At 38.4% G+C, this 26,327-nt stretch overlaps 5 protein-coding genes and 1 non-coding gene across 7 annotated transcripts in view; 3 read left to right on the forward strand and 3 right to left on the reverse strand.

Annotated features, from left to right (window-relative positions):
* LOC104804160 overlaps window positions 1-770 on the forward strand; it is a 1,348-nt gene extending 578 nt beyond the window's left edge. The window contains exons 2-3 of one of the 2 annotated variants that reach the window (XM_010528353.2): window positions 25-177; window positions 395-770. In XM_010528353.2, the coding sequence (XP_010526655.1) occupies window positions 25-177; window positions 395-488 (247 nt within the window). In that variant the 3' untranslated portion in view covers window positions 489-770. Of the gene's footprint in view, window positions 1-2; window positions 178-394 lie in introns of both variants that reach the window. The other variant, XM_010528352.1, reaches the window with a different exon arrangement.
* A 2,675-nt stretch (window positions 771-3,445) lies between these two features.
* Window positions 3,446-6,449, reverse strand: LOC104804161 (inositol-3-phosphate synthase-like). Its single transcript, XM_010528355.2, has 10 exons — window positions 6,110-6,449; window positions 5,893-5,961; window positions 5,656-5,791; window positions 5,225-5,472; window positions 4,897-5,123; window positions 4,671-4,786; window positions 4,385-4,561; window positions 4,111-4,299; window positions 3,973-4,035; window positions 3,446-3,849 (listed from the first exon to the last, which is right to left on the reverse strand). The coding sequence occupies exons 1-10, from the start codon at window positions 6,295-6,297 to the stop codon at window positions 3,730-3,732; spliced, it is 1,533 nt and encodes a 510-aa protein (XP_010526657.1). The 5' UTR covers window positions 6,298-6,449; the 3' UTR covers window positions 3,446-3,729.
* Window positions 6,450-7,407: 958 nt separating this feature from the next.
* Window positions 7,408-10,541, reverse strand: LOC104804162 (ubiquitin carboxyl-terminal hydrolase 3). Its single transcript, XM_010528356.2, has 6 exons — window positions 10,200-10,541; window positions 9,467-9,583; window positions 8,993-9,091; window positions 8,667-8,861; window positions 8,203-8,384; window positions 7,408-8,064 (listed from the first exon to the last, which is right to left on the reverse strand). The coding sequence occupies exons 1-6, from the start codon at window positions 10,314-10,316 to the stop codon at window positions 7,665-7,667; spliced, it is 1,110 nt and encodes a 369-aa protein (XP_010526658.1). The 5' UTR covers window positions 10,317-10,541; the 3' UTR covers window positions 7,408-7,664.
* A 749-nt stretch (window positions 10,542-11,290) lies between these two features.
* LOC104804163 (prostatic spermine-binding protein) lies at window positions 11,291-12,530 on the forward strand. Its single transcript, XM_010528357.1, has 2 exons — window positions 11,291-11,657; window positions 11,960-12,530. Exon 2 carries the CDS (start codon window positions 12,122-12,124, stop codon window positions 12,440-12,442), a length of 321 nt encoding a protein of 106 aa, XP_010526659.1. The 5' UTR covers window positions 11,291-11,657; window positions 11,960-12,121; the 3' UTR covers window positions 12,443-12,530.
* A 9,295-nt stretch (window positions 12,531-21,825) lies between these two features.
* Window positions 21,826-24,001, forward strand: LOC104804164 (tryptophan N-monooxygenase 1-like). The gene is made up of 2 exons (XM_010528358.1): window positions 21,826-23,006; window positions 23,260-24,001. Exons 1-2 carry the CDS (start codon window positions 22,044-22,046, stop codon window positions 23,890-23,892), a joined length of 1,596 nt encoding a protein of 531 aa, XP_010526660.1. The 5' UTR covers window positions 21,826-22,043; the 3' UTR covers window positions 23,893-24,001.
* Window positions 24,002-24,382: 381 nt separating this feature from the next.
* On the reverse strand, window positions 24,383-24,467 carry TRNAM-CAU. The gene is given in 2 exon segments: window positions 24,383-24,418; window positions 24,430-24,467. It is a non-coding gene; the product is annotated as a tRNA-Met (tRNA).
* Window positions 24,468-26,327: the final 1,860 nt, after the last annotated feature.

The following is a 26,327-nucleotide window of genomic DNA, read 5'->3' on the forward strand; positions in this document are numbered from 1 at the left end:
GGGGACAGCCGCCGTCGCTGGCGGTTACGAACAGCGGTTGATGATGTCGCCGAGAAACGACGTCGGAAGAAAAAACTGCGGGGATTGTCGTTATTCTCTGGAGACTTCGCATTTCCTCAGAATCTGCGGTCTTTGCAAACGGCGTTTGGCTCCTGGTCGTGATATCTACATGTACAAGTACGTTTTTACTTCTGTTATTTACTTCCACATGCCATGAGCCATGACAAAAAAAAAAACATATATATACAGTAGTTTGTTGTGTATATATATGTAGTCCACAACTTTATTATGCAAAACCAGAGGTATGTATGTATGTATGCATATATATATATATATATATATATGTGTGTGTGTGTGTGTGTGTCTAATCTGTGATGGTAATTGATGTGAATAGAGGGGACACGGCGTTTTGTAGCGAAGAGTGTAGGGAGCAGCAGATGGAGCACGACGAAGCAAACGGCGTCGTATCATCTCCTCCATCGAACTAGGGATGTCCAAAAAACACAACAAGAACTCTCTCTCTCTCCCTCTGTCTCTGTGATTAACTTCGAGATTGTTTCCGTTGTTGTGGTCAGTTTTATCATGTAAATATTAATTTCCCAATTTCCATTTAAAAAAACAAAAAAAAAATCCTGTGAAATTATCTTTTAGATGATGAAAAAAAGTAATCAAAATTTCATCACCGCGGACTCATGACATTCATATAATATATATGTTTGTCCGGAGTTTGGTTTTAGGGTTTGATTTCACGTTAATATTAACATGAAATTCGACTGACTTAAATTAATTTTTTTTCGACCGACTTACTTTTTTTTTTTGTAAGCGGGTATGATGTGTAGAGACTCAAACTAATCATAATCATAGGATCAAGAAGAAACCATGTGAATATTCTCTCAATTTAAAATTCGAAATCGAAATGAGAAAAATATTTTGCGCCGTATTTCAATATTATTTTATGACGAAGCAAGAGTAAAAGCACACAATAATTGATACTTAATCAGACGTCATTCTTAATCTGACGGTCCGATTCCGAAGCACTACAAGTATGAATGGTGAAGTAAGCCCACCATTTGTAATTTAGTTGGTTTTTTTTAGCAATTTGGTATTTTGAGTCGAGATCCAAACTAGTTTCGGGATCGGAGGAAAGCCATGTGAATATCTCTTTCCCGTCTTGGGGTTTAAATTTGGGATAGAACAGACGTTTTACGTCCTTATTTCACCGGTTAAACTATCTAGGTTGGGTCATTTTGTAATTTAGTGTTAGTATTCGTTAATTAGAAAAATCATTTCAATGTAATAATAATAATGTTATTTATAAATCTACAGTTATTTTTCACAATTAACGAACCACATCTAAAGTCTTCATCTCGTTATCCAAGCAAAATAAATAAGATACGCAAAAGCATATCCCCCGTCAAATATGCATATTAGTTTTTAAAATAGGCATGGGTATTTATATTGAATGACGTAAAAAATTGAATCAATGGAACCAATTAATATACAGTCACATTCGAATTACCACACCTCAATTGATAGGAATTTTTGATATAATAAATTAAATAATATGTTGTTTTGACGAAATTTATTGAAAGAGGATTATAAAAAAGGATGGGGAGGGGAGTGGATGTCATAATCTCGTGACGTCTCAAACCATTGGTTGCTCATATAATAAACATTTTATTAGTGACATATAATGAGCTGTGCAGTGATTTAATGCGAAGCTATGTCACTCTCGAAGTTCGCCAATTCTCATCACTTCCCATCATGATGATTCTTATTTTATTATTTTTTGTTTAAAATATAGTATTATATAATTTAACTTTTAACTATTTGAAGGATGGAAAATCTTGTAATTTATATTTGTCTAAAATCTCTATATTATAAAATTTTTTATTATTAAAAAAGTTTCTTATAATACCACTCATCTGAAACAATGTTTTAGATTTACGGAAATCAACGCCCTAATATAGCTATCATTTGTCCAATGTCAATTACAAATTTGGAAAGGAACAAAGAATTATTGTACTAACCATTATATATCGTTGTCATATATTGTCCTAATGTACATATATGTGCGTGTCTGTGTTTTTTTTATAGTATGGTGGATTAATTATTATGTGGGGATTTGGACAAATATTGCTGGGAATCTAGAGGGAAAATTGTTATAAGAATCCAAATGAAATCGAAAGAAAGACTTATATGTATTTATTGTGTTTTCAATATCATGGCATCCATCTCCTTTCATGGGACCATCCATCACATTCCTACTTTGATCATTGTGTGTGTGTGTATATATATATATGCATGCATTATGCATAGAGTAATTATCAGAATTAAACTTAATTTTCGAAAATCATTTTACAATTATGATTTTTTAGTTCATCTCAACCAAGGCAACCGCACTCAAATCAAGACTATGTAGCACATAGAAATCACCGTGTCATATCAACTATATAATTTAAATAGAAAAAATATATTTAATCACAATTTTATCAAGAACTGTCTTTTTAAAATCATCCCAATTTTTTTTTGACCAAATGATTAGGATTTTGTGCATTTAAAACTTTTCAATCCTAATTTTAAAAAAAAGTCATCAATCTGCATCTAATTTTGTATAAAAACATTATTCAGATAGAGATTCCATAGTGCTAATAAGCTTGTTGGTATATGTACACATATATATATATATATATATGACTGTGTGTGTGTGTGAAAAGAATAGTGAAGCCTTGAACAAGAGCTTGAAAATTTTGATTAGACTTCTTATACACATTTTTTTTTTTACAATATTGGCCCCACTATGTGGCCAATAATGGAAGAATACAAGTTTATAGAATATTTTTTAAATAAACGTGTAAACAAATACTTAGGCTTGTGATTAGAGTCAAGCTTATTAGCTATTCCACCCTAATTGTTATTAACATTTAATTGTCTGGTTCGGTAGTATTAAAATTTCCAAACTTCGAGGCTTAGTTGTTGGAGTTTCGGGTGTCATCACATACCTATGCTTTGCCCAAGGGTTAGGTGGTCCTCCTAATTACGAGTAATTAATTACCAAAAAACAATTATCAATCACCTCAATTAAATAAATAATTCACGATATAATTAAAAAAAGAAAGTAAATGTACTCATTGACATCATTGATGACCGTGGGATCTAAATTATCATTTAATTTTGTTACATCAAGATATCGTCCATATCCTGCTTGTTTATTCAGCCGAATGCCCCCTGAAACATTATAATATATGTCAAGTTAACATCAGTCTGCATATACAACGGAATTTTTTTTTTTATGCCGTGTTAACTTTCAAAAACACAATTGTATGATTATTTTATAACTTTAGGGTCAATAATGAAACCATTGAAAAATCTACAACAATTGGATACAAGAATGATAAGGTTAAAATCGTAATTGAGTGCCTCGTATTAGGCAAATTACACTAAATACAGAAACATACAGTCGATAATTGTAATTATATTTGGATACAAAAATCACACTAATAACATTATTTTACATAAATGACAAAGTTTATAAAAAATCGCAAAAAAAAGAGAAGAGCAAGAGACCGCATATTCCTTACAACACAATTTCGCGTAAGCATTTCTTCAATCACGAACTCAGTTATGTAAATTATAGAGTTTTTTTAAATAAAAAAAAAATTGACAGAACACTTGAATCAGTAGAGGCTGTGTTCTTCATGGACATGAGATCATGGTTGGTCGGTGTTTTCACTTGTATTCTAAGATCATGTTGTTTTCAGGCGAGAGCCCGACACAAGCCCTCATTATATTCTCAAGCATCGCTCTCTGCTTCGACAACGCGTTCACCACCGGTGTCCCTGGTGGCACCTGTTCCATTTTCACGCTCTGTTTATGTACTTGAACCACGACATTATAAAGGCAACCATCTTAATCTACAATCAGGGATTTATACAAAAGAATGGAGGGTGGGGGATGCGTTGAGTGACTTACGAGTGGTGCCTTGCTGAGGTAGCTGAGGATGGTGGCCACTGGATGGAAAGAATGGAACTTTCCCTGCGAAAGACCAAAACCCGCAAAAGGGTTAAGCTGTTTACAGAGGAGGAATGGTGAATTTACTCGAAGACGAACCTCTGATTGGGATTTGAGGCGGATCCTGGTGCTGAGCTCAGCGAGAAGAACAAGATCCAATATAATGGGAGCAGCCAAGAGAGAGTCCTCGCAAGTGTTGTGCATTACTATCGTGCTCTGTCCGCCCATGAATATCTCCGACGTGTACTCATCCATCGCCCTCTTGCTATCTGCTACGTACGGCACATACTTTTCCCCATGCATAATCGTCCATGGTTATTTACAGACATAGCAGTCAATGGCCATCACACTGGTAATTTATATGTATATATACCTTGATGACAACTACGTGGTCGGGATGTTCACCGGGCTCGTAGAGGATGCCATTACTGGCAACCATGTCATCCACGACATTGCTCTTCGAGATCTCCTTGGATCGGAACGTCTGTGGAGCTGAGAGGTTCATCCCGTCGTTGTTCCCCAGATGGTTGTAGCTCACAATCGATGTAGGCTACATATATATAAAAGCATCAATGGATCTTTTACAGTATACGACTGTGTATATATATGTATATATACGAGGATCTTGAGTAGTACTAGTGGATTTAGAAGCTATTTACCTTGATTCCAGCACCAACGAGGAAATCGACCAAGACAGATTTCATCTTGGTCTGTCCACTCTTGAAGTCATCCCCACCAATCAAGCTGTTCTTCCTGATAGCCATATCGATAAGACCTATACAACACAAGCAAACACAGATGAAACAAACAAGTGAGCACAGAACCAAAGAGAGAACTTCGATGTCTATAACACTTGCTGCGATAAAAGGGGTTTTGGATAAGGACCTGGAACAAAGGTGTTCTGGGGGCTTCCGTTGATGAAAGGAACACCTTCGGAAACACATGCAATGGCGTATAGCGTAGAAGGCGAGATCTCAGTCTCGTTCTTGTCCACAGAAGCCAAGAGGTTTTCCGTTGTATCGTTAAACCCAGTGATCACATTGCTGTAACGCTCCGTGTTTGCTGTCCAGAGGACCACAACTTTGTCAACCTTGTTCTTCTCCTTGAACTCCCTGTTCATCACATTACACAGCATCAAGAAACTGAACCCAGCAAGAAAAAAGCCTTGTCTGAAAACATCAAGAACGCAACTTTTAACTTCATAGGTGAGTACCTGATGTCTTTGGTGATCTGATCGATTTGTTCCTTCTTGGAGCCATTGATGACATTGTTGGCACGTGAGCCTTGATTGGCAGCAATGAAATCGGGATCGAAGATCCCTGGGAGTGGGACCATGTTCTCCATGTAAGGCCTGAGTTGCTTCTGCAGATCGATGTCAAGAACCTTGGCCCTTGCCATGGCGTCTGCCAAGTTCATGTCGCTGATGTCCCATCCACCGAACACAACATCGTCCGGGTTCACCTTTTCCACATCAATTACAGACCACGTGTTCGTTCAAACGATCACTTCATTGTAACAAAAAGAAAAACTTGAGCACTGTTCACTAACTTAGGAATTAAGAGACAATCCATATCCATAACTGTGCTAATGAAGGTGTGAAACAGTGGAATATGGTGATGATGATGATGCTCTCTGAGTACGTACCATTGGAAGAAGGCTCTTGAAAGGGGCATAGATCTCTTCTCCTTTATACGACCCGACACGAATTGAGGATGCTTGGGTGAGTGACCCAAAGTAATTCGCCTGCTGCACTTTGTCCTTGGTCGCCCACGAAATTCCTCTGCAAATTTTTAAAATTTAGTTTCAAACAAATGTAAACAACACCACCTTAATGATGAACAGTTAATCCAGATTAAGGACCGTGATTAACAGGATACTCACTCACGGTTGGCAATCACACCGGCGGTAAGGGTGGAGCCGTTGTTTCCTCCCCAACCCACAAGCATAACCCTTTCAAAATCGAATCGCCAACAACGAAATTAAACCACGGAAGTGCGAATAGTCTCGAAATCTAAAACCGACCCAGATGAATACGCCTCGGGCAAATCACGAAAACTGGGGAAAGATTGGAACTTTGAAACGAAAATGTCAGATATACCCTAGTTTTGGGACATGGATATCGGTTTTGAATTCGTATTTGAGAGTCTTTGGCTTCACAATCCACTGGTAAGCACCGTTAATCTTCTCATGGACGAGCTCCGTCGTCTCGTAATCATACACGGAGTGAATCTCATTCTCCGTGTACTTCACGTTCGGGCTCTCGACCTTGAAGCTCTCGATGAACATTCTCTCTCTCTCTCGAAATCTGAGTCGTTATGTTTTCTCTGCTTGGTTTTGACCCTCGAGGGTATACACCAAAATTAGCGACGGAGCGTCTATGTAGACGGAATTAACGAAAGGGACGACACGTGGCGGGATATGAGTGGATGTTAACCCATCGGCCCGTGCATGCGACCGCAGAGTGAAATCATGGTCATGCAAGAGGTGGGGCGTTGTCCGTCGGGCCGAGGTCGAGCGACTCGGGAGGCCAGTGGGCCACACGTGTGGGTCTCGCACGTCAGTGACACGTCGGCATCTGGGTCCATACACGTGGCGATATCATGCTGCGTTGCTGTTGCTACTCCATGGAGCAGGACCCACCTGGTGAAGCTGCCCTTAGGACTTAGGAGGGGATTGGTAAGTGGTAACACATGGTGATGTGCTAATGACACGTTGGCATCGGCCCGTGAACTGTCTTGTGGGTCCCAGGAATCTTTTCCCAGTTTTATATAGGAAACTTGATTTCATCGTGGGTTCACAACTAATCGATTGAGACTTTGCATTTAAATATCCTAGACTAGTATCAAAACATTATCAGATATATAATATTTATATCAGTATCTCTATATTTTCTCGTTAATATCAGTAATAATCTTGTCGAAAATAATATCTAGTCAATTAATGAAATTAAACGTTACACATCAAATGTTTTTAACGTCTTTAAGAGATGATCAGCTTCATGTGCATACTTTGTTTAGGTTGAAACGCATTACAAAATAAAATGCTGTTTCACAATTACAAATCGAAACCCATGATTCTATTATAGAAACTAATTAAAACTATTTGCCGTGAAAAAAGAATATATGAATAACAAAAAAAAAAGAATATATGAAGAAAAAAAAGACCTGGCCCCTTTGACAAAAAAAAAAAAAGACCTGGCCACAGAATATCGTGGGGTTAAAATTACAAAGCCCAAGTTTGACTTGTTTGGGCCCAACACATAGAACAAATAGGCCCATTTGTCAAGTATGAATAATGGGCTTTGGGCTCTGATGCATGAGCGTATACTTCATAACAAGACATAGGATAATCAAAATTCAGGTACGGTCCATTATAATCAAAGGAAACAATTAGAAATCAAAACCAATGAATTATAAAATATAAATAAGCTCGCTTCCTTCGTTTCTTATTGCGGGAAAAAAAAGACCAGGGTCAAAGGAGTTCCGACCATTCCACTGTACATGGCTTCCAAAGTGAACAACCTTTTTCTTTTTTCTTGAAAAAGAGAGAAAAAAAATATGATAAAAGAGATACATTTTCAACTCCGCAGAGATTTGGAGCGAGACATATGATAAAAGGGTGGAAAGATTCTTACTCAGCTCATGTTTTTTAACTTACTTTGGTCCGAGGCTCTCGTAGAACAAGATGTACCCGTGATCGGTGTTGCTCGAGTACTCCTGCGAGGACCCGAAGAACGTCTGGACGGCGGATTCCTCGATCATCTCGACGTTCTCGTCGTCAAAGAACAGCCAGTGGTTGTGGCTTTTCACGAGGCTGACGTAGTGGCCGGGGGTCGGTCCGCTGCCGACATGGACCACCACAGCAAAGAGCGAGTACTCAATGTCTGCATACTCTTCCACCGTGTTGCTGAGTTTCAGTTCAAGAGGGAAGACTACCCGATACGAAAGCTTCTTGTAGCGGCCGAGCTGTTCGATGTATTTGAATCGTTTCAGATGGATGACTAAGATGTTTGGTGGCTTCTTGATCTTCATCCTCTTCTGTGCTTCCTGTAAACTGCAGATCAGGTAATGGTTTAAACCCTTTTCACGTATTGTAAAATGATCCAAATTGCGAAAAAGACGGTCCAAAAGGACTATGAGCATTGGAAAAGAAGCAGACATGGGATTTATTACTCATAAACGAGCATTGTACCTGCAGCACTTGTCACAGAAGAATTTGTCATCGGCATGAAGAGTCTCGGTGGAGCTGAAGTTTTTCAGACAGCTAGTTATGGAACTGTTCTGTTCGATATCAAGGCTCAAGTCAAGGAAAGTCTCGTCCCTTGCTGTCACTGTCTCACACCGTAAACACCTTGTCTCGTTGGTAAGAATGCCCTGTTTCAGTTTCCAAACACTTCGGTATAAGGTTTCTAATAATCTATGTCTGAACCCTTTTTTGTTTTCCATTCCTCTCTTTCCATAAAAGCTCTCTAATCCATCTTCATGGCAATCTATATCACGGATATTTCCAAACGCGTTCGGTTTCATCCCATGTAAAAACCTTAATTGACATATATTTCCCTAAGAATAAACGTTATCGATGCTTTTCTCCGTCTACGATGATGAAGGAAGGTAAGGTTCTTAAGAAGTAAAGGTGAATCATAAAACTGAACTGACCTGAAAAATCTTGTGAACCCAAGAAACAATAGGTTCCTTCTGTCCACCATTTGCCTGTGGAGCTTTTGGTCCATTCGCAAACTTTTCAGGAGACGAAGACGAGGTTTCCTCCTTACCGTTCTTTGCAGATTGTGTTTCTTTCTCCAATATGTCAACAAGCTCATTGAGCAAATAATTCAAGAACTCGTGTGCGTCCTTCAATCAAAACAGCAGCAACACTTTTTTAATCAAACAAAAAATTTACGTTGTTTGCACAGAGTTCTGCGTTAAACTTCCCTTGGAAAAGATCATTTCATCAGATGCAAGAAGAAAAAGCAAGCACCCACCTGGTGCATATAACTCCGGAACAGCTCGTTTTGTTTCTTCAGCCTCTGTACGAAGCGCTTTGGAGCAATAACGCCTGTTTTCTTCTTCTGGGAACTTATCTATGAAAAAAAAGAAGGAGCAACAAAAAATGATCGCCAAGCAACTAATCCAAATTTCCACCAAAATAGCAATCTAACCGAGAATCTGAGCAAGCAACGAGATGTATAATGAAATAATCAAACGCGCCATTAAGTCAATACAAATGCTTATACATTTGAAATGTTGTGCTCATAATACCACGATTCTTTAACAAACAGGAAACAGCAGAGATTTCGAGAAACATAATCTCTCATCCTTTCTTGCTCTTACTACAGAAGATACCTAGGAACTGTAGAGAGAAACATAAAACTAGTCTAGAGCAGAACTTTAAGAGCTATATGGAGAGAGAAATCAAACTAGAGCAGAAGGTTATGGCCTTCAAGTGTAATCATCACCTGTGAAAATAAGTCAGCCAAGCAGGTCAAGAGATTCTCTTCAGCATCGGCAACACTTTTGTTATTCGCATAGTATTCAAGCAATTGTTCGCGAAAGGGAACGCAAAAATAGAGGGCCTGCACCAAAGGAACAAGTGAAACATGTTGAGAACATTGGATGGTGATGATGATAGAGTCAATCCAATCACGACACAAACCGCTAAACAGATGTGCAATAACTTGCCCAGATATTTAACCTATGGAGATTGTTCACATGTACATCACAAAAACTCGGTTTCGAGACTCGGAGACTGTGTTTCCTTGAAAAGGCAGCGATCCCAAATTCAAGATTTGGCAATGAAGCCTAAAGTCAGCGTGAACAAAAATGCTAACTATGCAGACCAAACCAAGCATACAACTCTCCCAGATGATCATGCAAATCCGCTGGAATCACAATGAAACATATCTAAACGTCCAAAATCTATGATATCCAGATTCCATTCAACGAAGCCAACAGCGAACCATGCCTACAAATTTCTGTGGGCGCCTCAAAGCCAACATGAAGATTTCGCGGGAACCACGGATCACATTGCAGAGACATTCGGATAAGATTTCAAAACGAATCTCCCCCATGAATCAAAACCCAATTCAATTCCCACGGGAAAAATCGATCATTTCGAACAAACCAAGCAGCAAATCACAAGGGAAGAAGAATCGCATACATCGAACGCGAGATGGGGAGAGAGAGAGAGACCTGCAAAACGCTGTTACAGTAGCAAGTGTTGCCGAAATTCTCGAAGCCGAAGTAGCGTTCTCCTTCGGGAAATTGGTCGCCGAGAGCTTTCTCGAGTTTGGAGCCCGCGGCGCCCATCAGCCCTAGCACCACCTTCCGCAACACCGTGTTCGATCCTAAGTCGTCCGATTCTGCCCAGATTTCCTATGCAGGGAGTGTCCCCGCGTCACTAGTCGCTCCAATCGGTCGTGATTTGCTCGGAGAATTGAAGATTTCAATGGTGTCGAAGTCGATGAGCACCGGAAATAAAGAAAAGTTCTTATTTTTTCCCCTTTGAAAAGAAATGTAACGAAGATGAGAGAGAGAGAGAGAGAGAGAGATTTTCTCTGAGCAACATAATTAAATAAAAAATTAACTAAAATTGTTGAAAAAAATGGGCTTTAGGACATCATTATCCAATTAGTTAATTTCATGTATTTTTATGACAAAAAAAACATTTTCTTGTTTAACATAAGGTTTTTATAAATTATTGTACATTTTATCAGCAGAAAACTATATCCATTGCTTCATAATTAAAACAAACAAACCATATCTATATGTTACGTTTGAATCCCGACCTAATGTGTATATCAGATTAATCAATTATTAAAAAATCTCATTTTTCATAATGAAAGTGATAAGTGTCTAAATACATACACATGAACATGGCAATACTTTTTCATATAAGAAAATTTATTAAATATAATATATTATTTTATTTCTCGTTATACAATACAAGGACAAGGACGGTGGACACTATGTCATCAAATGAATACTTTGAACATATTAATTCAAATTATATATATTTATAGAAAATTAATGCTGGATATTGCTTATTCTATCCAAGGATATGGCGCCACGTCACGTGCTGCTGAGGTGTCAGATTGACCGGACCAATCCCTGTTTTTTTTTCTACATTTGAAATTATCTTTAAGCATAAAATATAGATTACATATTCTATGTTCTCAAAAATTTAAAAAGGTGCAAAGAATCTATACACATGGATTATTACTGGGCTTTGCCGCTTTCGTCGTCTTTTAAAAATTCAGAATATTTTTTTTCCCTGGGAAAATTCCAAATCTTCTGCATTCAATCAATTAGAGAACGTTTTGGGTGAAATTGGATAAAAAGAAATATTGGGGTCGATGTGAATAAGCGTTCCATTCTGCGGGCAAATATCGAATTTTAGACATTTCAGAAACCCAAAAACGACACCGTTTTCAACTGCAGTTCGAACTCGATTTTGAACCTTTCCGCCATCTCTGTCACAGACGTGAAGGACGATGGCAGCAGCCGATTTCCTCCTTCTTCTACCGATTCTATGAATCCAAGAGATCCGTTGAGTCGGGAATCGCTGAGTCACGACTCGTCTCCTCCACCTCTGATCCGTCGAAAGCATCAGACGACAACCATAGTTGTCTCCGATAGCTCTTATAAAAGGTTTTTTTTTTTGTTCTGTCTAAACACTGACATGGGTTTATGAATGATTCGGAAGCTACAACGGAAAGTTCGTCTGCGATTACGTCATGGCTCGAATCAGCAAAAGATCACAGAGACGGCTACGAAGGAAGAGCTTTTTATTTTTATATTCTTCGCCGCGTAAATGTTGAAATTGTACGATATAATCACAAGAATGTCACGTTTGTAAAAGAATCGATCGCATGCATGCATTACATATTTGTTTAATCTGTTCAAAAGTATATCACGAAATTATTCAATTCAACGTTTGATTTTCCATGCAGATCCCGTGACCTTTTGGTCGTATAAATTCAGAAAAAGCCCAAGAATCCGTGCGTCCGTACATCCCCTATATATACAACCCAATCCACGCGTACTAAAACATCGTAGAAAGAGCATATTAGTCGTTATCCAAAAGGTTTCTCCCGAACTTGAAGGTTGTGTTGATGGCGGTTTCACTGGAGGCGTTAGCAATGGCGGGAGCTGATTATCGTCAATGGGGCCTTGACATCGAAGAATGGGAAGATCAAGATTCCGATGTGGATCATGTCCCTCCACATTTGCTTGCCGATGATGATGAAGAAGAACAAGAAGAACACGATGATCATCAGCCTCGTGATGATGAAGATGGTGATCGATGCGATAAAGATCTCGATCCAGTTCCAGATGGTCGTGTGACAATGGCTAAGGCGGCTAATGATGATTGCGACATTAAAGCTTTGGTCGGGAGGGCCGTCATTCGCTTCCTCAAGCAACTCAAGCTGTAGGCTTAATTTTGCATGCGGACATCTTTTCTTGTCTCTTCTTTTACGGGATAATTCTTGTTTTTTTCTTCTCTTGTTTCGAGATATGTAATTTAATGCACACTCACTTTTATTATATATATATATATATATATTGTAATGTCACACAGATTCAATAGTGGTTCGAACCTCATTATGGGAGGTGAGCAAATATATTGTAGCTTTCAACCTTGAGATGCAATCGCTGATTGAATCTGGACGGATTGAGAACCGAAAAGAACAACAACACAACCAATTAACGAGTTCGGATCGTTGTAGGATCCTACGTCTCGACCAAGAAGCTTGGCAATCCACTAATGCTTGATTGAGAGGTTACAATACTACCCAGAGAGAATCACGAAAGAAAGAACCCTAAAAACCCTTCTGAAAGAAGAAGAAAGAATACGCACATCCCAACTGAAAGTGACGATGCTCTGTTATAAAACCCAGAGCTTACAACGTCCTTAACAGCTGGATAACAAACTCTCCCAAAGGAATTACAGATTTACCCACCGAACCCTCTCTTTGTATCCGAACCTTTCAACGCGAGATAGAAGTTTGTAATGTAGGTACTAACTCAACAAACTCCACCTTGCCTACATTGCTTCTGATCTAGCGTCCTCAATCTCCTATCAGTGGAATGTTACCCAAGCTCTTTTGTATACCCCTTGGCAGGGTTTCTTACCATAGATTACCTGTTAGTGACCTTTAGCAAGGTCAAAGCTTCATTGAACTTGCTAATGGGAAGTGTCTTCGTTAGGATGTCAGCTGGGTTGTCTTTTGAAGCAATCTTCAACACTTGAACTCTGTTTTCTGCAACGACTTCTCGCAGGAAATGTAGCCTAACGTCAATGTGTTTCGTCCTCTCATGATGCACACTGTTCTTTGCTAAGCAAATGGCAGATTGTGAATCGCAGAAGATTTTCACAGCTCCTTGTTTGATGCCGAGCTCTTGCGCCAGGCCTTTGAGCCAAAGTGCCTCTTTAAATGCTTCCGCCAAAGCCATGTATTCTGCCTCTGTTGTCGACAATGCTACTACATGCTGCAACCCAGATTTCCAACTTATAACATTTCCTCCGAGTGTGAATACATACCCGGTAATTGATCTTCTTTTGTCAAGATCTGAGGCATAGTCTGAGTCGCAATAACCAATGAGTTCGAATTCTGATTCCCTGTCGTATCGCAGCTTCAGATCCATGCTTCCATGTATGTACCGTAGTATCCATTTTACAGCATTCCAATGCTCTCTGTTTGGTTTACACATAAACCTGCTTACCAATCCCACACTGTAAGCCAAATCAGGTCTTGTTCCTATCATACCATACATGATGCTTCCCACAGCATTCAAATATGGTGTTGTGTCCAGATTTAGTGCTTCATCATTTTCTCTAGTGGCTCTCAGCTTAAAATGTGATCCCATCGCCGTGTGAACTGGTTTTGAACACCCCATCCTGAAGTTGTTTACTACCTTATGCATATACATGCTCTGAGATAGTGTTAGGACTCCTCTTGATCTATCTCGAGCTATGTCTATTCCAAGAATTCGTTTTGCCTTTCCCAAATCTTTCATGTCAAACTCCTTTGCCAGCATTTCCTTAACTTTGAGTATCTCCTGTTTGCTTTCAGATGCCAGCAACATGTCATCTACGTATATCAGTAGATATATGTACCTTCCTTGTTTATATTCCTGAAAGTATACACACAGATCATATTTACTGCGTGTGAATCCCTGCTTGATCATGAAACTGTCGAATCTCCTATTCCATTGCCTTGGAGATTGTTTTAAGCCATAGAGCGATCTCAGCAGAAGACACACATGATCTTCCTTTCCTCTCTCCTTGAATCCATCAGGTTGTTCCATGAGGATTTCTTCATCTAATTCTCCATGTAGAAAAGCTGTCTTTACGTCTAGTTGTTCCAGTTCCAGATTCTTAGCAGCCACAAGAGATAGTAGAAGTCTTATGGAAACATGCTTAACCACAGGAGAATATATCTCGTTGTAATCTATTCCTTCCACTTGGGAGTATCCTTTGGCCACTAGTCTTGCTTTGAATCTGGGTTCTTCAACCCCTGGAATACCTGGTTTTCTTTTGAACACCCATTTGCTTCCGATGATCCTGTGATCTTTGGGTCTTTGGACAAGTTTCCAGGTTTGGTTTTGATACAGTGATGACATTTCTTCCTTCATGGCTTTGAGCCATTTCTCCTTTTCTTTAGTTTGTAAAGCTTCATGGAGATTCTTAGGTTCATCCAGTTCCAGTTCAGATGCTGCTGCTAAAGCAAAAGCTGAACTACTTTCATCTCTGAATCTCTGAGGTGCAACTATGGTTCTTCTTTCCCTATCTCTGACCAGATTATAGTCTCTGGGGTGTCCAGTTTGATTTTGGACTCCTTCTTCTTGCCCAGATTCTTCATTTTGATCCTCATCTTGGTCAGTCTTTTCTGAGTCTGATTCTTGATCAGATTCCCTTTGTAGGTCTAATTGAGCTCCACCTGAGTTTGAAGTCTCCTCCCTGTAGTTAAAATTCCCTTCTACTTCTGGTTTTGAGAGGATTCCAACTCTTAATGTGTCAGCTTTATCTTGCATTCCTCTGTCCTGATGCCCTTTTTCTGTATCTCTGTCCTTGTATGTCATATTTTCTTTGAACACCACATCCCTACTGATAACAACCTTCTGTTCTGTGGGAATCCAGATTCTGTATCCTTTTACCCCATATGGATACCCTACAAAGTATCCTTTTCTTGCTCGCGGCTTCAGTTTACCTTGGTTGACATGCTCATAAGCTAGACACCCGAATCTCCTCAAGTTTTCAAGACTTGGTGTTCTGTCAGACCAGACTTGTTCTGGTATTTGCATGTCTATTGCACTAGAGGGAGAGAGATTGATTAAATGAACGGCTGTAGATGCAGCTTCTCCCCAAAACTCTTCCCCTAAACCTGAGTCACTCAACATGCTTCTGACTCGTCCCATGATAGTCTGATTCATGCGCTCAGCTACTCCATTTTGCTGTGGAGTGTAGGTGCATGTTCTATGCCTCTTGATCCCTTGGTCCTTACAGTATTGGTCGAATAGAGTATTACAGAACTCAAGACCATTATCTGTTCTTAGGTGCTTTACCTTCCTTTCGGTTTGGTTTTCAACCAGTGTTTTCCATTCCTTGAACTTTGTAAATGCCTCATCTTTCGTTTTCAGAAGGTATATCCAAACTTTCCTAGATCTGTCATCAATGAAGGAAATGAAGTATTGCGCCTTTCCCATGGTTGGATTCACATTTGAGGAACCCCACAGATCTGAATGTATGTAGTCCAGATTATTCTTTGAGACATGCTTTCCCTTGTTGAACCTTAGCTTGTGCGTTTTCCCCAGAACACAGTCCTCGCAAAACTGGAGTTCCTTGATTTTATTATTGTCAAGAAGACCCTTCTGGACCATTAACTGCATCCCCTTATTGCTCATGTGTCCAAGTCTTCTATGCCAGAGCATAGCTTCATCTGATCTTTCAGTTACATTGCTTTCTCCTTCTAAGGTTTCACCCTGCAAAACATATAATCCATGTTCTAGTGTTCCACACATGACTTGTCTGTCGTTTTTGAACACTTGCAGTTTGCCGCCCTGAGATTTGTAAGACATTCCCAATCTGTCTAATGATCCAAGGGAGATAAGGTTTCTTTTAAGTTCAGGTATGTATCTAACCTGGCTTAGGACTCTAATGATCCCATCATGAAACCTTATCTTTATACTGCCAATACCTTTTACTTCACATGAGCCATTATTGCCCATAAGTACTCTTCCTCCTTCTGTTTCCTGAAGATTTATGAACCAGTCCCGTCTTGGTGTCATATGGAAGGTACATCCCGAGTCAAGAATCCATTGTTTCTTTGGCTCTCTTTCTGAAACTGTGAGTACTTCAGTTTCAGTTTCTTTCCCGGTAGCTGCAGCAGCTTCCCCAACAGGTTTACCTTGTTCTTCTAGGAACTTCTTCCTGTTTCTGCACTCTTTCTTGAAGTGCCCTGGTTTTCCACAAAACCAACACCCTGTTTCAGTTTTATTCTTTGGCTTTCCTTTGGTCTTGCTTTGCCCAGCTTTGTAACCTTTCGAATTTTTCTTATCTTTCTTCTCTTTTACCAGCAAACCTTCACCTGAACTTGGCTTGTTTTTTGCTCTGTATTGTAGCTCCTTGGAGTAAATTGCTGAGGTTACATCTTCCATGGTGATATCATCCTTCCTTGAGAATCTGATAGTGTCTCTTAAAGAATCGTATCTGTCTGGTAATGAATTCAACAAGTACATAATCTGATCCTCTTCTGAAACCTCAATCTGTAAAGCTTGTAGATTCCCTACTAGTCTTTCAAACTGATCCAGATTATCCTCCATAGATTTGTTGTCCTCCATCTTAAATTCGTATAGCTGTTGTTTCATGTACATCTTGTTTGGCATTGTTTTATGCACAAACTCTTTTTATAGTGCTACCCACATTTCTTCCGCAAGCTGTTCAGACTTTACCCTTCTCATTATCTGATCACCTAAGCATAAGAATATGAGATTTCTGACTCTCTTACTCTTCTGTAGTCTAGCCTCGTGAGAGAGAGAAATCTTCCCTTGGATTACTGGTAATTTCTTATTAGATGGTTCAGTTTTCATACTAACTTCCTCAGATTCCTCTAATTTTTCTTTAGATTCAAGAACATACCCGGTTTGAAGTGTGTCGCTTAGTTGAAGAATATCCAGACTGGCTAGAATCTTGTCCTTCCAGAGAGAGAAGTCACCTTTTCCATCATACTTCTCCACATCGAGCTTCACCACACTAGGTCCCGAAGCCATTTCTGATCAGATATCTTTCGTTGATCTGATCCAAGTTGCAAGATCTAGTCGAATTCTTATTCTCCCTACGCCTCGTAAACGGGGCTCTGATACCAATTGTAGCTTTCAACCTTGAGATGCAATCGCTGATTGAATCTGGACGGATTGAGAACCGAAAAGAACAACGACACAACCAATTAACGAGTTCGGATCGTTGTAGGATCCTACGTCTCGGCCAAGAAGCTTGGCAATCCACTAATGCTTGATTGAGAGGTTACAATACTACCCAGAGAGAATCACGAAAGAAAGAACCCTAAAAACCCTTCTGAAAGAAGAAGAAAGAATACGCACACCCCAACTGAAAGTGACGATGCTCTGTTATAAAACCCAGAGCTTACAACGTCCTTAACAGCTGGATAACAAACTCTCCCAAAGGAATTACAGATTTACCCACCGAACCCTCTCTTTGTATCCGAACCTTTCAACGCGAGATAGAAGTTTGTAATGTAGGTACTAACTCAACATATATGAACTAAACTAAGACTAGGGCGACGAGCACCCACACTTCTTCTACTATTATACTATTTTTGTTTTTCGGCTGCTTCGTGGCTTCCTTTTTTATTTTATTTTTGTAAAATAAGACTTTGGATATTTTAATTTAAAAAGTAAAAACGATAAGACTTTGTAAATTTCTTTTTGTTTAGATATTTTTGGTTTCCATTGATTAGTCCAAGAGCAAGAGCATTTCAAAATATCTATCCGACCACGACGCACGTGTGTTGTGTGCCTGTCTTGTCTTGTCTGTGTTAATGAATCGCTAGTTGGGGGTGTGTTTTTAGTCACGAGAATCTCAAACTTGTGTTTTCTTGAGCAAATCTTGACCGTTGGATTTATACAACACGTATACAGACTTCGGCTATTTTCTTTTATTGATAATAAAAGTGCTGTGTTGTTATCAATATGATGACAAACCAATTCACATTTGAAAAAACAATGTAGTTATCAAACGAATTATTACAGGTTTTTAAATGGTTTGAATAATGACGCCATATCTCGTCACCATGGTTCAAAAAATTGGGCCTTAATTTTTTTTTATTATATTAAAGCTCCAATATTTGGGCCCAAAAAGGAGGCTTCATGATTTAGTAGAGGCCCATGTTAGTTTTGACATATCTCCTGTGCTCCGTATCACGGCCCAAATATGAACCCTCTTGTTTGCGTAGAGGGTCCACCGGCTTTGACCGTTCAAACCTTTTTTCTCCCCTTGTTTTAGCTATTCCTCAGATTTCTCTATAATGAAAAAGGGAGTAATATAATCTTCCTATATCTATATGTATCGTTAAATTATTATTAGACAGTCTTTTGTTTCCAATTATTATAGTTATATTTTATTTACCAAATTTAATATCTAAAATCAATGTAAGTAAATTGATCATGTTTTCTATAAGTATTTCCACAAATGAAATAAATTATTTTCTGGATATGTGTCGCCTTTAGCGGTAAGATAAAGTGATATTTCCTGAATTTTATATCTTTCGAGGTTCGTACAACTTAATATATAAAATAAATGTAGATAATTTATTGTCTAAAATTCAAAAATCTAAAAAAAAAAAAAGGAAGTGCCTATTCCTATGTGTTACAACCATGACCGCCGGCTCAATCGGAGAATGCTAAATAAAACGCTTCCTACTCGGTAAAAACATATATATTTTAGTAAATAAAAATAACAGACACAATCAACAAATAATCTAACAACCAATTTCATGGTATTTTTTTTATAATTCGAAAATTTATCTAATTTTTTGTTTAATTATATCTCTTAAAAAATAAAAAAAAAAGTTCGGATAATTTTTTTTCACATTTAGATTTAAATTCGAGATAAAAACATATTTTATATATTCCTTTACTCTTAATTCATCCAAACTTGGATAATTTGGTGATATATTAAATACAGTCGTCAATACATTCTCTTATATAATCGGTCGTATATTATAAAACATGATCATATGATATTTTTTTGTTACAAAAAGCGAAAACTTAGACATCTTTTCACCGAATCCTAGGTGGACAAATTTCGTTAGATTTTTTTTTTTTTTGTGATTAGAGCAAATTGCACGTACAAATTAGTTTGGTGAGGAATTCGACAGGTGGGATATGGTAGTTGAAGCACGTTTTCATTCATCATGCATGCATGCATGGACATACATGCATGGACATATATGCATATACATTGGGCAAATTATATTGTAATTGTGCATACATATCTACCTCGGTAGTTGGCAAAACAAAACAGACAAAACAAAAAGGTCCACAAACTTTAATTTCTACGAACTTTTTTTGCCATTCATATTTACTAAAAAAATATAAAATTATAACACAACTATTTTTCTTACAAAATTAATATTTTAAATTATTACATTATAAATTAAATTTTAAATTTAAAAATGAATTAAAATCTAAACCCCTGAAAATAAAGTATAAAAATAAAATTTTACAATTTTAAAAATCTGAGACATGTATAAGAGATTAACAACACGTTACTATAACAAAATCTCCATATTTATTTTAGTACTGTCTTTTTCTTATATATATGCATATGTGCACGATTGATTCGGTAGTGGTGCGATGCGCATTTATACCTACGTTGAAACTTCATATATACATAACGAATCATATTCTGATATATAATCGGATCGTGTTCTATAATGATATGTTAATTTATTACTGAAATTCAACACGAGTTTGGGTTTTTGTACGATTTAGCGTGTATAATTTATTCGTTTTGTTTTGTTTTATTACACTTTCTATCGCATATATGCACGCATGAATATTTACTAATGGAGCACCAACGCGGCCCTCCTCCTGACTTTCAAAGGTTCCTCGTAAACATTTTTTTTTTATAACCAGGATGGTTCCTCGGGCCGAAGGTCCGATTACATCCACCCTAAACCCGGTACCAGCCTTTGTATATGGATCATTTTAGTCCATAAATTACATCCTTCCCACCAGTGGAATTGAACCCAAGATCTTGAGGATGACTTTGTCACCTCTCACCCACTGGACCACCAACTGTTGGGTGGTTACTCGTAAACATGTTAGTATATATACGGAACATGCGGACCCAAAACATTTTATCAAAGGGTTCACTAATGTATATACAAGTTTATAAGTAAAAATTTAATTTCATTGGGGGTAATATACTAATTTTACATAAAATTATATAAAATTTATGAGGAAAACAAAAAAAAAATACGAGTTCTGGGGCCCTGTGATCCCACTGTTGATCAAGTTCCGCAGGGTTTTGGTGATATAAAACTATAAGTTTGGTAGCGAGTAATTTGTATCTACATAAATAAACTATATATAACATGTGTATAAATGCAATGCATAGTTTCTTCATTCACCGCGTGCCACTTGGATTCCAACCAAAGACAGAGAGCACCTTAATTTAAGCATGAATGTCTACAACTATATATGCATAAGCCCTTCGGGACTTAGTGCAGTGGTTAAAGGGTTCATGATTCTCCAAAAGAGCATGAGTTCGATTCCACTCTCCAATAAATCTGTCATCCTTTGGATATTGTTCCACATTTTGTATTATTAAAGTTTCGAAAGCATATATTATTTTTATTTTTTGCAAAAAACAAAACTTTATTATATTTTTAATGATTGAATGAGTTTAAATATAAAACTTAGTTTCCTTTTGATAGAATTTTTAGTTGTTATAATAATGATACCAATATGTAAATCTAATTTAAATAGAAAATAAATTAATATATAAACTATATAGCAACTAAAACTCTTCATATTTTTCAATATTAAACTTGCATATCTCATGAGAGAGGAAATTAAAAAGACACGTGAAAACGTGCACATAGAGAAGCGCAACTGCTTTTTCCTTGGTCGGAAAACTCCGTCATCCGTCTTAAAACAGCGTCGTATTATGTCCGCTGACTCCGTCAGTCACTTCTCTCCGTCTCCCACCCCACGTCTAACTCCACGAGCCGGAATAATAATCTTTATATAATTGATATATTGATTAGTAAGTACCTTTGCGTAGATTTATTAACATTCGAATGCTACAAAATAATCATATAATCCAACAGTTGATAGTTAAGTGGTTGAAAGGTGATAAAATCACTTTCAAAATTTTGGATTCGATTCCATTTATGGAAAAGAAATGTAATTTCTAAACCAAAATAATCCATATACAAAAATTGGTCTCATATATGGTTGGATCGAAGATTCGGAAACCATTCTAATAATAAAAAAACAACAAAATAATCTTCTAACATGATTCACTAGCTAACTACTATAATGGTGAATCATAATTCTATGATTTTAATATATAGTTCTTACACTCCTACAGCAGTTAGATATTATTTATGGTTTATAAATATGCATATATAACACGAGGGATTTGGATTTTGGCAGGTCACCAACAAAAACATTTTAAAATGTTAATTTCTCTCTCTCACACACATATATATGTATGTATATATCCTCTGACACTATTACGATTAGTAATACATATCATCTCTCTCGCATAGTTTTGGATGGACTAAATTTCCACTTAGTGTACAAAAAAGACCAAACCGGTCTTTCCTCTATTCTTCGTCCAAAACTACTGGGGGCATTTTAGTCCTTCAAGAACATTGAATGGAAACGTTATAAATAGGAAGGCGAGGGGCATGCATAGACAAGAACACAAGATTATCATTATTGTTTTCTTCTTGTTCTCCTTCAATATCTCTGGGCAAAAAAAAAAAAAAAAAGATTTCCGATATGTATTGGACAAACACGACGTCGTTTGGGAACAACTATGTCCTATCCACAGCCCAAGCCCTTGTGTTGATAGTTTTGGTGATGTTATTCAAGAAACTGAAATCTCCACAGAAAGGATCCGAGAAACTTCCCCTGCCGCCGGGACCCACCGGATGGCCGATCGTCGGTATGGTTCCGGCTATGCTCAACCGCCGTCCCGTTTTCCGGTGGCTCCACGGCCTCATGAACCAACTCAACACCGAGATCGCGTGCATTCGGCTCGGGAACACTTACGTGATCCCGGTCACGTGCCCTCAGATCGCTCGTGAGATGTTCAAGCAACAGGACGCGATCTTTGCCTCCAGACCCCTCTCTTACGCTCAGAAGGTTCTCTCCAACGGCTACAAGACGTGCGTGATTACGCCGTTCGGGGAACAGTTCAAGAAAATGAGGAGAGTAGTGATGACGGAGATCGTCTGTCCGGCGAGGCACAGGTGGCTTCACGACAAGAGAGCCGAGGAAACTGACCACTTGACGGCTTGGCTCTACAACATGGTCAAGAACTCGAACCCGATCGATTTCCGTTTTGTGAGTAGACACTACTGTGGAAACGTGATCAAGAAACTTTTCTTCGGAACGAGGACGTTCGGGCTGGGAAATATGGCCGAAGACGGTGGACCGACGGCTGAGGACATCGAGCACATGGAGGCGATGTTTGATGGGCTCGGTTTTACGTTTGCGTTCTGCATATCGGATTTTCTTCCGTGGTTAACCGGGCTCGATTTGAACGGTCACGAGAAGATCATGAGAAGGGCGAGTGCTGTTATGGACAAATACCACGACCCTATCGTGGACGAGAGGATTAAGATGTGGAGAGAAGGGGAGAGAACTCAAGTTGAAGACTTTCTCGATGTCTTCATCTCTTTGAAGGATGAAGATGGGAAGCCATTGCTTACCCCAGATGAAATCAAACCCACACTCAAGGTAAATATACGATTTTTATACGTATATACACGCATAGAGTGGTCTTTAGCTTTTGGTGCCAAGTTCTTCATATATATAAATGAAAAATATTATATACATGATCAAAGGGGATAAAGCAATTTTTTGTTTTAAACATGCAACTTGTTGTTAGTGGTATGGTTATATAGTCCATAGAATTTGTATTTCTCATGGCCCATGCATACGAAGGTCATTGGAAAAATCACTAAACTAGATCCCAAAAATCGATCTACAGGAGCTTGTAATGGCGGCGCCTGACAACCCATCGAACGCTGTGGAATGGACGATGGCTGAGATGGTTAACAAACCGGAGATCCTCAAAAAGGCCATGGAAGAGATCGACATGGTCGTGGGCAAGGACAGGCTCGTGCAAGAATCCGACATCCCGAAACTAAACTACGTCAAAGCCTGTCTCCGTGAATCTTTCCGTCTCCATCCGGTCGCGGCCTTTAACCTCCCACATGTCGCGCTCTCCGACACGACGGTTGCGGGTTTCCACGTCCCGAAGGGAAGCCAAGTCTTACTCAGCCGGTACGGACTCGGCCGAAACCCTAAAGTTTGGTCCGACCCACTTAGCTTCAAGCCGGAGAGACACATGAACGAGTGTTCTGAGGTGACGTTGATAGAGAACGACCTCAGGTTCATATCGTTTAGCACCGGTCGACGAGGCTGCGCGGCTCCGGCGCTCGGAACGGTCATAACCACCATGTTGTTGGCGAGGGTTCTTCAGGGTTTCACGTGGAAGCTGCCGGAGGGTGAGACACGTGTCGAGTTGGTGGAGTCGAGCCATGACTTGTTCTTGGCTAAGCCCTTGGTAATGGTCGGTGAGCCGAGGTTGGCACAGCATCTTTACCCGTCGGCCAACTAAGACGGCGAGCATGTGTGTGTATTATATAAAAGTTTATTTGGTTTAATAATTTTTGGTCTCCTGCGCTTGATAAAATTGTGATAATATAACATCGGCAAGCTTTCATCCACGTTCAATCGAGCATTTGATCCCTTGTAAAATTTTCCTCTAATAGAATATATACTCTACTTATTTCACATAATTAAATATCTTTTACTTGTTGAATTATTCCTAAAACCATTAATCGTATATGCTGTTTTATTCTAATAAGTTAATTGAATTTAGTAAAAAATATCAAATTCATATTCCAAGTCTAAAATATAGAAAAATAATTCTTACTAATTTAGACGGTATAATTATCATCTTCGTTATTTAAAAAATCAGCACAACTCGTAATGGAATTGAGTTAATCAAAATATAGTTTTAGATAATCTCTATTTTCAGTGAAGCACAGAGTATTAATAATGTTTACATACCAATAACTACTTTAATCTATTAAGGAAAAAAAGTTTGGGGTGAGAGAGGCTCGAACTCTCGACCTCAGGATCACTCAGAAGCTATGAGACCTACGCGCTAGCCAACTGCGCCACCACCCCTTGTTGCTAGATGTTTATGATCTACACATCTACGAAATTTTGGAACTTAACAGGGAGAAACCATTATTATCGAGGGCAATGATATCCATTTTATCCTCCAGCCTTCTAAGCAGGCAGCCGTGTCCCATACTACGACATAATAGCTTGACAATTAGCGTCTTTCATCCATGACAGGTTTCCTAATCTTTCGATTTGCTGATAACCCCCCCAAATTATAGGGTATTTTGTCGCCGCCTAGGGTTCTTCCCTACCTCTTTTACTTGATTGCTTTCGTTCACCCCTGATTGCTGTTTTTAGGGTTTCAGAAACCTCTTTTCCATCTAGAGGCTTTGACTCTGACAACTCAATCTCTCTTGTTCAGACATATTCTCGATCTGGACGGCGACTTTCTTCTCCTTTCTCTCGATCCGAGCTTCTCTCATTTGCCTGAATCCTCCTGCTTCCCTTCTTCTCTTTCTCTGGTCCGAGCCTCTCTCGCCTGCGTCTTTTTCCTTTCTCTGGTCCGATCCACTCTCGCTCTGCTTCTAGAGAGCCTCGATCTCCTTTCTCCTTTCTCTGATCTCTCGCCTGCGTCTCCCTTCTTTGTTTTCTGGGTTACAGTCATGCGGCCTCCCAGCAAACCCACTTGCTCAAGTAAAGTAACCTCCTTTTTTATTAGACTATATATAAGTATCTCTTGATTCTCTTCTGGTTCTGGGGATGCTTATCACAGGTAGATGGAGTTTTGTCTTGTTTCTGCACAAGCTTGTATTGTTTTAGTTATGTGTTGGATTGATTGTGAAGATCTAGATCCGTTCTTGCTTGGATTTGTCGGGGGAATTTTACTCAAATCACCCAGATGTGTCGCACCTATTTCACGGGGTTCTTCACTCAAATGAGCCACTTGGGTCGCATCTATTTCACCTGTACACCACAAAAAACATAACATATTTTTTTCTCCGTAAAAAGACGAAATTACCCTTAATAAATCGCGATATTTATCCGTTCAAAAACAACTTCGTTATTACGACTTCGTAATTAATTCTAAATATAGTTACAAACAAATGGCAAAAAAAATCATCCGTCTTATTTTAGTTGTATATCAGTTATATGTTAGTAGCAAAAAGGTCGCAAAAAATAAAACGAAAAGGGTATTTTGGACTTTTTCAACCGAAAAGTGGGTTAAAATTGAATTTTTTTTTTTTTGGTGGTGTACCCTGAAATTGCTGCGATCCAAATGGGTTATTTGGGTAATATTCCCTATTTCACTTTCACGTGTACACCAGAAAAAACATAACATTTTTTTTGTGTGTGAAAAGACGAAATTACCCTTAATGAATACGCGATTTTTATCCGTCCGAAAACAACTTCGTTATTACGACTTCGTAATTAATTCTAAATATAGTTACAATTGATTCTAAAAAAGGTTGCAAAAAAATCATCTATCTTATTTTAGTGGTATATCAGTTATATATTAGTCGTAATAAGGTCGTAAAAAATAAAACGAAAAGGGTATTTCGGACTTTTCCATCCGAAAAGTGGGTTAAAATTGAAATTTTTTTTTTCGGTGGTGTACACTGAAATTGCTGCGACCCAAGTGGGTTATTTGAGTAATATTCCCATTTGTCGGCTTAGAGATTAGAAAGATGGCAATTCCACGCGTACACCACCCAAAACATAAGGAATTAATTTTTTTTGGAAAGACGAAAATACCCTTAATAATATGTGATATTTGTTCGTTCGAAAACAACTTCGTTATTACGACTTCGTAATTAATTCTAAATATAGTTACAATTGATTTTAAAAAAGGTGGCAAAAAAATCATCTGTCGAATTTTAAAAAAACTACGTTTTATTTGAGACTTTTATCTCTATATGATTA

The sequence above is a fragment of the Tarenaya hassleriana genome, unplaced genomic scaffold (genome assembly GCF_000463585.1).
Source record: "Tarenaya hassleriana unplaced genomic scaffold, ASM46358v1 Cleome9, whole genome shotgun sequence".
Taxonomy (NCBI): domain Eukaryota; kingdom Viridiplantae; phylum Streptophyta; class Magnoliopsida; order Brassicales; family Cleomaceae; genus Tarenaya; species Tarenaya hassleriana.